At 34.5% G+C, this 16,500-nt stretch overlaps 1 protein-coding gene across 2 annotated transcripts; it reads left to right on the plus strand.

Moving 5' to 3' along the window:
- The first annotated feature begins 237 nt into the window (after nucleotides 1-237).
- On the plus strand, nucleotides 238-5,521 carry prdm8b (PR domain containing 8b). Of its 2 annotated transcripts, XM_088629479.1 has the most exons (4): nucleotides 238-424; nucleotides 2,275-2,499; nucleotides 2,915-3,146; nucleotides 3,726-5,521. In XM_088629479.1, exons 2-4 carry the CDS (start codon nucleotides 2,278-2,280, stop codon nucleotides 4,961-4,963), a joined length of 1,692 nt encoding a protein of 563 aa, XP_088485605.1. In that variant the 5' UTR covers nucleotides 238-424; nucleotides 2,275-2,277; the 3' UTR covers nucleotides 4,964-5,521. The 2 variants fall into 2 exon arrangements, with proteins under 2 accessions (XP_088485605.1, XP_088485606.1); XM_088629480.1 differs by lacking the exon at nucleotides 238-424 and having other exon boundaries at nucleotides 2,427-2,499; nucleotides 2,892-3,146.
- Nucleotides 5,522-16,500: the final 10,979 nt, after the last annotated feature.

Genomic DNA, 16,500 nt, shown 5'->3' on the forward strand with positions numbered 1-16,500 from the left:
ATATAGAGGAAAGAACTAGCTTGTGCATTGTCTAGATTCAAGTAATGAATAGATGTTGGTCGTTTTTTTTTTAATTTGCACGAACTATAAAAAGAAAAACAATCAGTTATCTTTTCAAGTATTTTTTATCAAATAAAACTTGGCTACTGAAGAGTTAAAGGGAGGAGACGGTAAGAGACACGCCTCATTGGGCAGATTATGTGCAGCAAACAAAATGTGTGTGTCTGTGTGCCAGTCACTCATTGCATCGGGTCCATCTGTATAACTATACTCACAAAATACGGGGCGCTCATCAGCAGTGTCACTTTTCTTCTGATAGGGCTATGTACTGACTAAACGGAACACGATAAAGTGTTTTTTTTTTCTGCCACGTTGTATTCAACATTTTTTACCTTTGTGGATTATTATTGTTCTTAACAAAAAGGTGAGTATGTATGTTATGTTATTTTTAAAGAGACAAATAAAAGTAAAGCGAAAACGATTTGGTGTAAAACTAAAATTGTACAATCTAAAAGACAAGGCATAGAACCCCTTTTAAAATGAAAGAAAACGCGCATCTTTAAAAGGTATACGGGGCTCATGCTGAAATGTGCATAAATACAAGATACTAGTATTACTAATAATAATTCAATTAGCTGGGTAGTTAATGAATGGGAGCCTATTTTTAGAGGTATGTGTGCATTCCGAGTTCTATTACCATACTTAGTTGAAATGCATATTCATTGGACCTTTTGTGTGGTTTTCCCAAGTGAGACAGCGACCTTTGTACAATAAGAGGGGCTCTACGGGGGACGGGGGGGGGACGGGGACGTTACTTTTTTAAGTTACAAGTTTAACGTTTTCATTTCTTTGGAGAAGGCGGTAAATATGTTTAGCCGTTACTGAATACAGTAATACTTTAGTGTTATGCTGTTTTACTTCTCGAGTTACCGCCCTTGTTTTATCTTTTTTATTCCTTTGGAATTTGAATATTGCAATAGACAGCAGTGGTCTGTCAGAATAACCATTAGGGTGACAGGTTTGGTGAGCTCTTTTGAAAATTGCACTACAGATGTTACAAGCATAACGACGTAAACGATCGTGGAGAGTTGTTCATTTTAAATATTAAAGATGAACGAGAAAAAATCTGGTTGGCAATCATTTATTGAATAAGTAAAAAAGAGCAATGTTATTGTGTCAGTGCCTAACAGACCCCACAGTATAGTTTTTTGAGTAGGCCAAATTTAAAGGAAAATGGAAAATGTATTTTAACACAATTAATTTACTTGAGCAACAAATTATGTAAATGAATGACAGTCCTAATTGAAATGTATTTAAATGATTGATTTTGGTATTGTTATGATGATTTTGAAAGGTCAATTTGGTAAATAAAACATTGTCTGGATTTTGCGTGAACTTCCACTGATTTGAATTAAACGTTTAAAAATGCATAACCAGTTTGAAAACATGGAATGTTATCGTTTGGCACAGTTTTGATTTAAAACGGTATTAAATAAAGGATCCGTTTAAATATAATATAAAAATATTATTATTTTAAATTGTATTATGAATTGTTTATAAACTATATTATTAAATCATGAGAACCTTACCTGTACTTTACGGTACCATTAACGGGCTATTGAAGAAGTAAATCTACCTTGTAGAAAAAGATGACTGGGGTTCGCCTTCATAAATAAACGTGCAGAGGTAAAAAATAATTAACTCTGCTTGCTGCCTTAATTAAAGTCTCGGAGGGAGAGTGCTGGATTATGGTAATGAGGAGACATACGTTCCTTCTTGTAGAATGGAGCTAAAGGTTAGCTGACATGAAATCAGTGACTTTGACAGTCCACTTGAAATCCATTCGATATGCTTTTCTATTTTCTAGCCGAGTCCTCGGTTTCTTATTGATATTTTTTTCACGTCTTCTTGAAGTGCAAAATTTCGGATTATAGGATACGTATAACAATTTATGATAGAAAACAAGAATTAATCTTTTATATATGCAAACCTATTTAAAAAAGTTCTCAAAAACAAATGATATGGGAAGCAGCATTTTTATCAGTATAACTACACATGTATATATTTACAAAAGTACACAATGGATTGTAATTGATCTCTTTGTGCACCTGCTGAGCGAGTTCGATAACATTTAAGTGACGAGGCTGTTTAATTTACATGGACTGGAGCACCTTTGAGAACTGGGGAAGCGTGTTTACATAATTAAGCGTTACACTCAGATATATTTGGGTTTGACAAGAGCGCTTATTCATTCAATTGTTTCTCTACCAACAGCTCATGATGGAGGAGTCCAGCTCACAGAAACTGTTATGGGATGGAGACGCCAAGGCGGTACAACAGTGTTTAACGGATATTTTCACCAGTGTGTATACAACTTGCGACATTCCTGAAAATGCCATTTTCGGACCCTGTGTTTTGAGCCACACATCTTTGTATGACAGCATTGCTTTTATTGCCCTCAAATCCACGGATAAAAGAACTGCACCATACATCTTCAGGGTAAGATTTTGCATTTTGTACATAAGAAATAATCGACTGTTTTTATTATTAGTTATACTGTACATGCATTATTATTATAATTATTAGTCAGATTTTAAGTTTTAGCTAATACATTATTTTAACTTGTTTTTTCTGATATAACTTTTTGCATTTAAAGTTCATTAAATGTACTGAAAGATCAATTTTAAGTGATTTTTTTTTCGAATAATAAAAATAACGGATTAAACAAAAGAAAAATAGAACATAAATGTTAGGCTTTTTACTGATGTATGCTGTCTGTTTGAATGCATATCGTAGAAGGAATTAAAAATGGAAAAAAGTTATTTGCTACACTAAAAGTGGGCACGTAAGAGCTACACATTTTAAATAAGTAAGATATAATATTATTATAGACATTTTGTTTATATATATGTAGGTGGATACTTCAGCAGCCAACAGCTCCTCCGAAGGCTTGATGTGGCTGAGATTAGTCCAGTCTGCAAGGAATAAAGAGGAACAAAATCTAGAAGCCTATGTGAAAAACGGACAGCTATTTTATAGATCTCTGAGGAGGATTGAAAAGGATGAAGAGTTGCTGGTTTGGTATGGTAAAGACTTGATTGAGTTGCTCCTACTTAGTTCCACTAGAGCACAAGGAAAAATGAAAGGTATGTCTTAAATTAAAAAAGTGTCATTTTATTCTGCCCAAAATTATTTTTGTCTGATTTTTCTGCTATATTTTTTTCTGCTGCTGTCAAGTGAAATATAATGTGGAATTGTGAATCTCTTAGCATACTCAACTTTTTTTGCAGCCTGTGCAATGCTGAGTCTTATACACAGGGTTCCATGAAAAACAATAAGGAACATTTAAATGGTCCTTTAAAAGAGAAAAAAAATGAAGTTATGTGTTTTTCATGTTTCAAAGATGCAACCTGCTCTCCAGTTAGTTGAGCCTGGACATTTGCTAGCCTCTCATAACTACTTACAATTAAGGAATAGAAGATTAGACAGCTTGTGGGAAAATGAGTGATGCATTGTATTAATGTTATTTTTTTTCTTGAATTTGTAGAATCTTAAGAGTGATGTGAAGTTTGTAATAAAATTAGGAATAATACCTAAAGATCTATTTGCTTATTGTCATACAAGATGATAATATACAGTATGCAAAATTATATTTCTGTGACCATAAATAGTGACGTTTGATGTTGAATTCCACCTGGAGTAACCCGCTTTTCTTTTTCACTTAGGGTCTCCTCCATATTTATGTCCAGACTGCAGCCAGCGCTTTCTGTTTGAGTACCCTTTTCTGGCACATTTGAGATTCCGTTGCAGCAAAAGACTACAAAGCGTTAACAGTACAGATGAGGATTCTAAAGACCACATTAACCCAAGTGCACCAAGACCAAGTGCAAAACTAAACAGATCTGAGGGATACTCTAATTTACAGGATGGGAAACCATCTACAGATTTTCATAATTTAGCCAGGGATCTTGAAAATAACAGGTCGTCACCCTCAAGTGACCAAGAAGCTGAAATTAGAAGTGAAAGCAACAATAAAAGGAAATATTCAGAGGCGGATGAAAGTAGAAATGGAAACTTATCACGATCTCTTACCTCAAAAGATGATCTAGTAAGCACATCACAACAATACAGGGGATCATACGTAGGTTTGGAAGAAAACAGAAGGGTGTTTTCTCCCTCTAGTCCAGAACCCACAGAAAGCAAGAGAAGTGCTTTCACAGAGGTAAAAAAAGCCTCACATAGCCTAAAACAAAAAAACCTGGGGCCTAACACAGAAAACAAGGACAGTGGCAGGCCCAGTGGTAGCCCTGCTGAGAAACACCTAAATGTGAGACAGGTTTTGACAGAAACGCAACCCCAGTCCCGCATAGATAGTTCTTCAATGGGAAGTGCTTTTACTACAGTACCCCAACAGCTTGGTGGTTCTGTGGAGAGGAAAAGTGCATTCAGTCAACCAACTCGATCCTTTTCTCAGCTGTCACCTCTTGTGATGACCCCAAAGCTTCTCCCAACGGTGGACTGCCACCCCTCCGTTGGGGACACCATCTCATCCAGCAGACTCTACCAGGCAGATCACTTAGCTGCCAAGCTTCAAAGTTCAGATCTCAGCAACAATTGCACAGTGCAAGGTGGCATTCCCAAACAAAGTCCATTTCTTTATGCTACAGCATTTTGGCCAAAGACCTCTGGACCTATTCAGTTGCAGATGCCCTCAGCTCTCACACTCTTGCCCCCTTCCTTCACCTCGCTCTGTCTGCCTGCTCAGAACTGGTGTGCCAAATGTAACGCTTCTTTTCGAATGACTTCTGATCTCGTGTACCACATGAGGTCTCATCACAAAAAGGAATACTCAATGGAACCTTTGGTGAAACGGCGGAGAGAAGAAAAGCTGAAGTGCCCCATCTGCAATGAATCCTTCAGAGAACGCCATCACCTCTCCAGGCACATGACATCTCACAACTAGCTGTGCAGGAAAAGCCAATTTAACCACAGTCCAAACTGGGATTATTACATAACTGGAAAATTCTGAATGCACACATTTTCACTTTCAAATGGACTTTTGTCATGTGTCATGTTTCAAAGTATGCAATTGCATTTTGTTAAATGAAATATTTATCATATGAAGCACTTATGAGTTGGAACTATGGGTAACCATAATGATATGTGTAAATGTAAGTTTTATTTATATAAAAAGTAAATGAATAAAGATGTAGTTACATTCTATTGGTTTATTATTTAATGATTTTGATGCTAATGCAAAAAAGTTGAAATGGTTGAATCAAACAAGATTCTGACACCAGACTATATTTGAGAGTGCATGTAATATTAAATAGATATGAATTTCAAATACAGTCTATATAGTGTAAATACCTGTTTTGTTTGAATACAAAAGTGTAATATTTTGTGTCAGTGAGAAATAGTTTCAGTGTTTCTTTCTTTTGCTGAAATTTATTATACTTGATAGTTTATCTAATCATGTTGAATGCTTTGGCAATAAAAATAGTTTTATTTTCATCCAAAAGTGTGGAGGTTTATTGTTGCGTGATTGGTGCTTTAGCAGTGATTAAACTACATGACATACACAAAGATAAACATTGTTTCAGGTATAATCAAACATGTTTCTTTAAAAGGATAAATAATTATTAACTGTGTGCAAAGCAATAATTTCTCATTAATTAGAAATCCACACATAAAATCTGATTAAAGACCTTACATACTGTATAGTCATTATAAACTAAACAAACTTTATGTAGAGTTGATGTTTATGAGTGATTATTTTACGAATGTTTCATTTTGGTTTACATTTCAATTATACAACATAGGGATATGAACACAATATGCAGTTAATATCTAAAATAAAAAATGTCATTAGGATAATATGATTTGTTTTACTTTGAAGATATGATAAATTCTGTACCTTTTACATATATTATTTAAAATTGTAGGTGTAGATTATGCGTGAACTCCTGTTTGAAATTCAAATGCTTCTGTGTAAGTAAGCAAAAATAGGAGATATCGACATCAACAAGGTGACATTTTCATTGTTATTAAAAAATGTTAGTTATTTGATCTTTCAAGAACCAAAATGATATTTAATAGTTACGGTGGTCTTTGTACAGGCAATAACACGAGTTTGAATTACGTTTTATTCCAGCTTTTAAAAATAATATCCTTATGACATAATATTCAGATGACCACACGTGAGAAGCACAAAGCGGTCTATCATTGCATCCCTTACGTACCATATATTTGGAGGTATATTTTCTTCAAAACATGGTTCAGAAAGATGAAAAATAAGTAGTGTTGTCCTTTTTCCAATTCCCTTGATAATGTAACTCATTTCTTACAGAGCAAAACATGCGGGTATCCGTTTACACATTACAATATTACATTTTTGTGCAAAAATACATCGGAACATGCAGGTATCCGTTTGTACATTACAACTTTACATTAATGTCCACAAAATAGATGGGAACAGCCATATATACTGTATATGGAATATGTATAAAACAGTGATTCAATGCATAATAAAAGTACATGGTTTCCGTTTTACAACGCCTTCGTCTTTTCCATCCACTTCCACCGTGAGCCGCAACATCAACAACAACAACAACAACACCAATAATAATAATAATAATAATAATAATAATAATAATAATAATAATAATAATAATAATGTTCTTGGCTTAGTAATTCCAATTCAGTGAGAAAGTAGGTAAATCTCCTCCAAGTATTTAGGTAAACGCAATGTTTTCAAGATCACTAACAGATAAATTAATAATACGAATTTAATAGTGAAGCGTATTAATCAAGGAAATTCAACGAAATTTTAAAAACAGAAACGCAATTTAAAAACTTCATCACACATCTTTGACTTACGCGTAGATCAATATTCGTTTCTGGACACTTTATTGTAATTGTATTTGTTTAATATCAGAAAGATGTCCTAGAACGCATACGGCTAAACAAAGACGATTGTAGAAGCAGATCTGGATTATTCTGCGAAACTCTACTCCATATTAGTTTTTGTATAGTATATTTCTGAAAATGAACATAAAATACAGTACAAAATGAAATTATTGTTAAATCTCTGATCGAATTATTCTTGAATGATAGCAGAATGTAGATGATCGTCTAGTTATGCTGAAGAGATTCCAATTTCAGGAATGAAGTAGTGTTATGCATAATGTCGATTTACGATAAAAAGGTTATAGATTTTATCATTTCAAGTGCTACTACTATACGTGAAACTGGAATACAAGAATGCATTAAAGGCTTAAACCCTGGTGATGTATTTATAATCTCCCAGTGTTAGTAGTAAAAGCTTTCTAAAGTTCATCTTCCCCGAGAGCAGCAAAACATTTTGTGAAATGTTCTTGTCCTGACACTCTTGATAATATATACATTAAAACAATGTATTAAGCTCATTTTCCACTGAAATTCCTCAATACAAAAACTGCACTTTGTAAAACCTACCAGCGGTTCTTCACCCAAGCAGAAAACAACGCGGTAATTTTAATTAACCAGAAATTAAATTTTGATCAAAGAACATGTAACTGATGAGTACACCGTTCATTAAAAGGACATCTTGTTAAATCCGTAGCAAATTAACATCTACATCTGAAAATGTTTCGAAGTAATAAAACAGTTGGAAGCAGTTGAACTGCATCACATTTGCGTGTGTGATTTCGTCTTATTCTCACAGATACTGTACATTCAGAAAATAAAGAAAATATCAAATGTAAGACGGTAGTTAATACGACTAATTAATTAGGTAACGCATCGTTCAGTAAAATAATGTATAATCAGAAATTAGGAAATCACTTCTGCACTGTATTGATCTTAATACACGTGCTGCAATTTTAAATCGCATATGCCCACCAATGGTACTCGTAGTTTTCTTAATGTAGAACTGCCTGAAAACCTGTTTTAGACAGACTATTTAATAATAATAATAATAATAATAATAATAATAATAATAATAATAATAGACGCAATGTAAAAACATGTTCAAGTTTATGCCGAAAAACAAAACCACAATAATAATTTCTAAAAAATATTAATTGAAAGCATATTATAGTCAGAATTCCCGTGATAGTGATTTTTTCATTTAAGAATACAACTTTTGTCCAGAAAATTAGATAATCTGGTAAAAGAGCAGTTTCTGGTGCTGTTTGTCAAAATGTCTAAGAAATTTAATGTGCGTTAATTTGCGTTTTATTTGTCTGCTAATCTTGTGCAACATGTACAGTACAGCAAATGCAATAAAGTCGAAAATAGATAAACAGTGACACCAAGCTTTCAGACTGAGTAATTCAGGCAGATCTGACATTTAAAAAGATTGAATGATTTGGGCATTTATCCTCATGGCGACACCTTCCTTTCATTTGGCTGTTCATCAGTTTAACATTTTAAAATAATTGGAACGGAAACAACTTATTTAATTTATATTATATCAAGATAATTTCTAATTGGCAGTTTAAGCGCAGACCACTAATAGTAACAAAGAACATGTTTATTAGGTGAAGCATCGGAATGGATATTTTGGTAACTTTGTACGGTACCCGTTTTAGTTTCCACCTTAAAAAAAAAACTAATTAAATAACTATGACAAAATCATAATACTGAAGAAAATAGATTATCTATTGAAGCGTCCTGTGCTTTAGAACTAACACTTGGTCACACTTGGCAATAAGTAATAAAACGAATATGTATTGCAATATGACTTATTGTTCCATTGATTGTGTACATTACACATTACATTACATTTTCATTTCCTGTTACAAGTATAAAACCTTAGCTGCCCACCAACACTGAAAAGAACACTTACTTCTTCTAATTCATTTAATGAAATACCATGAGCTACACCCCAAAAGTCGAGAAGTACATGTATAAAGAATGTGTAATATACAGTATACCTAATCTTTAAAACAAGTGACATTCACACAAAATACAATGCCAGAAAATCCATGCCACTATAAACACTTATAGGTTATTTTAAACAAGATTGCCATCTTGGTTCCAGTGTATTGCTGTACTTTTACTATTGCCTTATATTGAGAGCCTCAGGATTAATGGGACTAGAAACTTACTTCAGGTAGCTATATTAGTTGAGTTTATTTATAAACAGGAAATGCATATTAATCCAGATATTAATCAAGCAGATTTGCATATTTTATTCATTTAGGTCACCAATTTGAGCAACTGAGTTACTGTTTTCTTTTGTGAAACTTGCTTTGCTAGCTGACACAACTCCTTTGATAGGAGACTTAAAGGGAATGGTGGAAGAGCAAGTTAGGAAGGTTTTATCATTGTACAGTGATGTTTATACACCCACTGGAAGCAGAAAATTAAATTCCTCAAACACAAGTTATGCTAGTCGTCTGTGCCCTAGAAGAAGTGATTTATTTTTTAGGGGTGATTTTAATACTAATAAGCTTCATCCTGATTATGTTAAGGCACACCTGTGAATATAAGAACATTTGGAACATCAAATAAAAAAACAATATACATAGGTCAAAGTACATTGTAGTGATATACAGTACAGTATTTGAAATGGGTTGTATCACTTTTCAGATGCAAACATTACCTTATTTTTATAAAGGCTTCCTTATGGAGTTTTGCAATGCATTTAAATCTATTGGACAGTGGTCATCATAATATAATCTAAATGTCTATCAAAATACTATACTACCAATACTACAGGGCAGCACTTTCCTCAGACTAATTCAGAGATCTGTAGTCTGCACTCTGTTATGCCAACGATGCTTTTGACTGTAATGGTCCTTACACCTAACCCCTTTAGTGTTAAAAAACTTTATAGATCTTGGAGAGTGATTGGAGGTGAAGGATTACATACAGCTTGGAAGTCACTGTATAATTCCAATTCCAAAATAAAATCAGTGGCTTTTCAGGGGTTAGATCTAGAAACAATCATTACTGTTAGTTTTATTCTATCTACAGTATTTATAACCTACATGTTTTAGATGTAGATTTATATACTGTGTACAATACAGTGGATTTTAATTTTTATTAAGTCACATGCATTCTGAATACTTTTCAACAAATAAGGATTTTCACTGATGATCTCTGTATAGTTGTTGATAATGTTTATGTCACATTTTAATGGCCTTTTATTTTATTTTTTTCTTCAGTGTTTATTTTCACATATTTTCTGTATCCCTGACAGATGTCTCTGTGAAATGTACGATGTATATATTTTTTTATTTATAATTTCTATTTAAAATGTCACTGCAGAGATCTTATGCCAGACATGCATATATCCTTGTCTGTGAAGTTACTCAGTTGCTGTTACATTTATCCTTATATAGAGTATATTCTATCTATATGCTTTTGGGATCATTCTAATTCTTTGCATGTACTTTGTTTGTAGTAAATAAAGGGTCATTTTGAAACTTAAGATATGCAAATGTAGAAAGCCTACATGAATCTCCAAAAACATTTTCATAATTCCATGTGAACTTTGCAGCACTAGCCTAAAATATAAACAATATGAACAACTGTAGGACTGTGAACTTGTTTTTATGTTTCTGTAACCAGTAAACAAATCAAGACATTATAATAGTCTTATGTAATCAATATAATAACAATATTTCCTTTTCCAGAATTTGACAAAATTCATCCATAACACTGTATATAAGCAATGTAATTGGTTGCTGAGTGCTGCACACCCTCATAACGATACCATACTTTGCTGGTGGAGTCATATAGCCTTCCCTGCAATCCTCTCACTCCTGTCAGTCCACATCAGTCATCACACTGGAAGCTTTAAAATAGTTTTTTTAAGTTTCATTACATCATCGCACAGAGTTGAACCCATTTAGCTTTCCTAATCTGTTTACCTGACTACTCTAGGATCATTTTCTGGCTGAGGACCCACTCCAGCCCTTTGCATTAACTTTATTTCATACTGTCAGCTGCCATACTTTGCCCAATATAATAGATCAAGCATGTTTTATCTTTTTTTGTCCATGGACATAGCAGAGATATAGTACTTGACTCCAAAGCATCCTGTTTGTGATGGAAAAAAAACTGTTTTATTCAATTTTGTATTGATGCAATTGACCCAACTGTGTAGTTGGTTCAATAAAAATAAAATATTAAGTCTGTAATCTACAAGTAAAGCTTTCCTCTTAGTAATTCTCTAGTTCATCTTTAAAATTAAAAGTCCGTGTCTGAATGCACTGATATAATCAAATTATACAGTACATGCAGTAGATAAGTTGACAATTTTGCTCTGTTGAAGGAAAATTACATTTAGCATAGAGTGGCTTACAGGTTTTGACAATAACATCCAATATTTTTCCATTCATTTCACTGTAGTTTTGAAACCCAAATTCAAGATATTGCCGCACAGGCTAAAGTGTACAATACATGTACTATGTGACTTGCTGAGTGTCCTCTGAATTTACTGTACTGCCCTACCCTCTTCTCGCCTATTAAATTCAGACAATACAAAAGTACAGGGGGATCAACTTCTAACATTTTCACCTTCACCCAGTGTGTGCTCAAACCCTGTTTGATTTCACTGCTCACTTCATGACAGCCCTGACCCTGTGGGTTCCATGTAGAACTTGCAAACTGACCAAGAGCAAGACTAAGGAAAATTCCTCCTTTTCACAGAAGCTAATTAACCTACCAGTATGTCTCTCGACAGAAGGATGAAACAGGAGCACCAGGAACACTCATGCAAATGCAGGGAGAATGCAGGAATTGAACCCAGGGTCACAAGGCAGCAATGCTAACTGTTGTGCTACTGTACTGCTGCAATGATGTCCCATTTGTAATGTGAATATTTTTAATCCAAACTTGAAACTTCAACTTAATATTTTTTAAAAAGAAATGTAAATTTCTTAAATGATCATCAATTTCAGCAACATTATATCAATTCAATAAATGCTTATCCATTTCAAGGTCATGATGGTCCAGGAGGCATTGGGCAATAAGGTGGGATATACCCTGGATAGGATTCCATAGCAGGGAACATACACAGACACAAACATGCACACACACTTACGCCAGGACCAATTAATCTACCAACATGTCTTTGGACTGTGGGAGGAAACCAGATCACCTGGAGGAAACATGATCACATGATCTCACAATAAAACAATTGTCTCTGTCAGGTCTCTGAGCCAGGTAGTGCTTTTCATCCAAATATTTAACATTGAACACCAAGGACAAAACAACTCTGAAAAAAAAATTATAGAAAGAACTAAACTTAAAGCACAGATAAGTTGAGTGTTATAATAAAACATTCAAAAAGCATTGAATATCCCTTTGAGCACAGAGACGTTGAATACGAAAAAGTCATTGTTCATTGTACTGTACTCCCTAGACACTTACTACATGTAAGTAGCAAGTAGCAAGTAGCAGGCTATCCCTCCAAATTGCAATAAAACAGTGCAATGAGGAAGCTGATTAGGGATGCCACTGTGAGGCCAACTATGACTTTGAGGAGCTATGGAGTTTAATGTCTGAGATGGGAGGAACAATCCACAAGAAAAGATATTCCATTCATTTCACAAAACAGGAATGTTTCCTTTATATTTCTTTCACACCTTAAATAACAGGTAAAACCAAAAAAATCCATAATAGAGTTTGCAACTAAACAGTTACAAGTCACAAAAGTTTTTTTTTCTGGTCAAATGAAACAAAACACAAACTTTCTTTTATAAATGCAAAAGCATTAAATCTGGCACAATCCCAACCCAGTACATCACCCAACCAATGCTATCCCTGTAAAACATGGTGATGGTAGCATTATGTTATGGGACTGCTTCTCATCAACAGACTTGGAAGCTAGCCAAGACTGAGGAGAAAGTAGATGAAGCAAGTTACAGGCAAATATTATTGTGATTCTTCACTCTACTAAATACATAAAACTTGAGTGAAGATTCCAGATAATGACCAATAAAGAATGTATTTGAGTGGCCCAGTCAAAGTCCTAACTTGCATATGATAGAAAATTATTTTAAACAATTGCAAACACCCCACAATCCCCAACCAACCTGATCTAAAAAACTTGAGCTTTGGTAGAACACTCTATTTGGATTGTTACAGAACCACCAACACAGGCACAGAGCTTTATGCAAAGATAAAACTGCAGGTTATTGGGCAAAGAGGTTTATTTGCTTGTGAATTTCTGTTTATGCTATTTCAGGGTGTCTTTTTTCTGGCTCCAGCAAATACCTTTCTATTATTTCCACACCTTAAATAACATCAATTTAATTCTATATCCAGCTGACTTTCTGAATAATGAACTTGTGTTTTCACCTCAGGCAAGCTCACATTTTTTAAATTTTAAAATTAATTGGCTGGCTTACTCACCTAATAGACTTAAAAGAAGCAACTGGTTTCAACAGTAAAACATTTTCTGCCATTTAGATAAGTCATCCTCAGGTCATAACAGCAATAACAGGACAATGGTTACTCTTTAGAGTGCAAAGCATTGACACAGTGGATTTCAAGTAGTTGCTTTTCTAAAGCCAAAGTCATTTATCACACAACAGAGGGCATTCTTTTATTTACTACCAGTGAGACCTCCGGTTTAAGCTTTGCCTGAGGTAAAAATAAAAGCATAGGAAATCTGTTCTAAAACTATACTTAACTGATGTTTTCTGGTGAGTCGTTCATTAATTTTGCATTCTAATAACCTTTATGCTTCAAACCACACCAAGCATGTATAGGCAGGTATGTACAGTATGAAATCAGATTAATGGTAGAGAAGACTACACTGAAAACCTATGACAAATAGAGAAAAATATGTTTTTTCTTTAGTTGGGAATTTAGTATTTAGTGAAAGACAAAGAGCAGCATAGAATGAGAACAATCAATTGTTCAAAAGAGTATGTACTAAATGGGGCAAAACTGCAAATTAGATGCCTCAGCTTTGACCTGTAAATAATATGAGTTAGAAGGAAACAATTAAAATGATTTTTAGATATTTTCATTGTATTATTACACTATAAGTGTAAGATTTATTCTTAGAAGAACAAATATCCTGATTTACTAAGTAAAAAACAAATTTTCTATGAAATGTACTTTAAATATAAGAGTGTGTATCAATTTTGTTGAATGGTACAGTATCCAGGATATGGACCTAATAGTACCTTATACCATGCCATTAATAACAAAATATCATCAAAAAAATGTTGACATAAGGATTGTTTGCAAATAGGAATTTTAAAAATAAAATCACATTTTGAGGAAATAGTTGCAATATTCAGATACATATCATTCAAAGTATGACATGTACTATATTTATTCATTTGAATTGAACACAAAAAATAAATAAAAATGGTCAAAAATAAATGATTGAAAAATAAAACAATTTAGTTTTATTTAAAAAAAAATAATGCAAACATATTTTTTAAAAGACATTTTATTCAAAATCTGAATGTTCAGACCAGGACTTCTAAGGGTAAGAAAAGTGGCAGATCATATAAACAAAACTAAAGAGAAAAAAATGAAAGATAATACAGCAGACCTTTGTTAAATATTGTTAGCATTCTTGTGTAATTTTTAAAATGATTGTTTTTTTATTCACTAAAGCATACAAAACAAACAACATTCATAATCAATTTGCCTTCCATTACACCAATTGCCCTACTCTATGTGGTACAGGTAGGATATTCTTGACATCAATCCATCCATTTTCTGAACTGCTTTGATATTCATGTCTTTTGGACCTATTTAAAGGTATGTTGTGCAACATTTATTATATATTTATTATTTCTGATTTTACATTTTTCTGATTTAGATCTGTGAACTTAATATTAGATGGAATCTCCATCAATAGCAGCTACAGCGACAAGTACTTTGGAATAAGTCTCTACCAAGTTTTCTTACCAGCTTGGAGCAATTCTTTCCCATTCCAAATTCTGTACATTTGCACAAGTTTTATCAAATTGCCCATGGATTTTTTTTGGACAGCATTTTTCAAGACGTTACACTTTCTCAATAGGATTCAAGTCAGGAATGTGAGTGGGACACTCAGTGGCATTAAATTTAATAAATCCGTAAGACACTCCAGTGTAGCTTTGTCCCTGGGGGTCTTTGAAATGTTTGGATCACTGTCCTTGTCATTGTCAAAGCTGAATTTGTGTCCCAGTTTTAGGTCTGAATCAAGTGTCCAGTACTTTGCTCCACCTATGTTCTCATCAGTCTTGAGAAGCCCCTGCTGATCAGCAGGAATGGTGTTAGAGTAATGCTTGTTGGGTTTGTTTTGTATTTAAACTACAGGTTTCAAATACTTTCTCGTCTGACCACAAAACCCCTTTTGTCACTTAAGTGTTTTGTTGCAAGCTCCATGTGGGATGTATGTTCCATAACAGTGCCCTTTGTGGAGTGAACAGGATATTGTTGACCCCTGAACGTTTTCTCCCATCTCAGGGACTGGGACCCAAGTTACTGGTCTCACAGTGGCATTCCTCACTAATTTCCTCCTTGTCCAGCTGACCGGTTTGGAGGGAGTGCCTGATCTAACTAATAGCTGGATGTCTTCCACTTCTTAACAATTGACCTCAGCACAGTCAAAGATATTAAGATCTTTTAAATGTTTTAATACTCTTCTCTTGATCTGTGCCTTTTGTAATATTTGTGTGCATCAGCAGAGAAACTGCATGTTGATTGGTGGAGGGCTGAGCGGGAATAACGGTTGCTCAGGGTCACAGGTCATAGTGAATGTAGGAGCTAACGGGTTCGGAGTTACAGGGTAAATAATAAAGAGTTTGTTCGAGTGTCACATCATTGTCCTGCGTTGTTAATTTCTACACTATACGTGTACAAGAAACAAGACATGGTGTCAGAATAAAAAGGATTCACGTCATTTAAAATGAAAATCGCTGGAATTCCGGCACCACGAATGGATTGGGAGGCGAACAACCTGCCCGAGGTTTGGCGCAAAGTCAAGCAGCATGTGGAGCTGATGTTTTCGGGTCCACTCAAGAAGACAGGACAGGAAGAGCAATGCAGTTACAGTATCTTCTCCTGTGGGTTGGAGAAAAGGGCAGAGACATATACAACACATGGACACTCGACGAGGAGGACGCAAAGGTACTCAAAACCTATTATGACTGTTTTGAAGCGCACGTTAAGCCTAAAACAAATGTTATATTTGCTCGATATAAATTTCACGAGAGAGTACAGGGAGCTAACTAACCATTTGAACAATTTGTAACAGAGCTGCGGCTACTTGTGAAAGACTGTAATTACTCTGATAGCGAGGAGATGGTAAGGGATCACATCGTTTTCGTTTTCACCGAGAGTGAGAGAAAAGCTGTTGAAAGTTGGATCTGAATTGATGCTAGATAGGGCCATAGACATCGTTAGGTCTCAAGATTTAGCGCAAACCTGAGAACGATGGGCAGCAGTGCGAGCAACCCGCGCGAGAGCGCAGTACTCGCAATTAAATGGCAGGCACCAAAACAGGCAGCTTGCGGAGTGCACGTGTCAGGGCTGAGAAACCCGCCCGAGCAG

Source organism: Lepisosteus platostomus, chromosome 4 (genome assembly GCF_059453375.1).
Source record: "Lepisosteus platostomus isolate fLepPlt1 chromosome 4, fLepPlt1.hap1, whole genome shotgun sequence".
Lineage (NCBI taxonomy): Eukaryota > Metazoa > Chordata > Actinopteri > Semionotiformes > Lepisosteidae > Lepisosteus > Lepisosteus platostomus.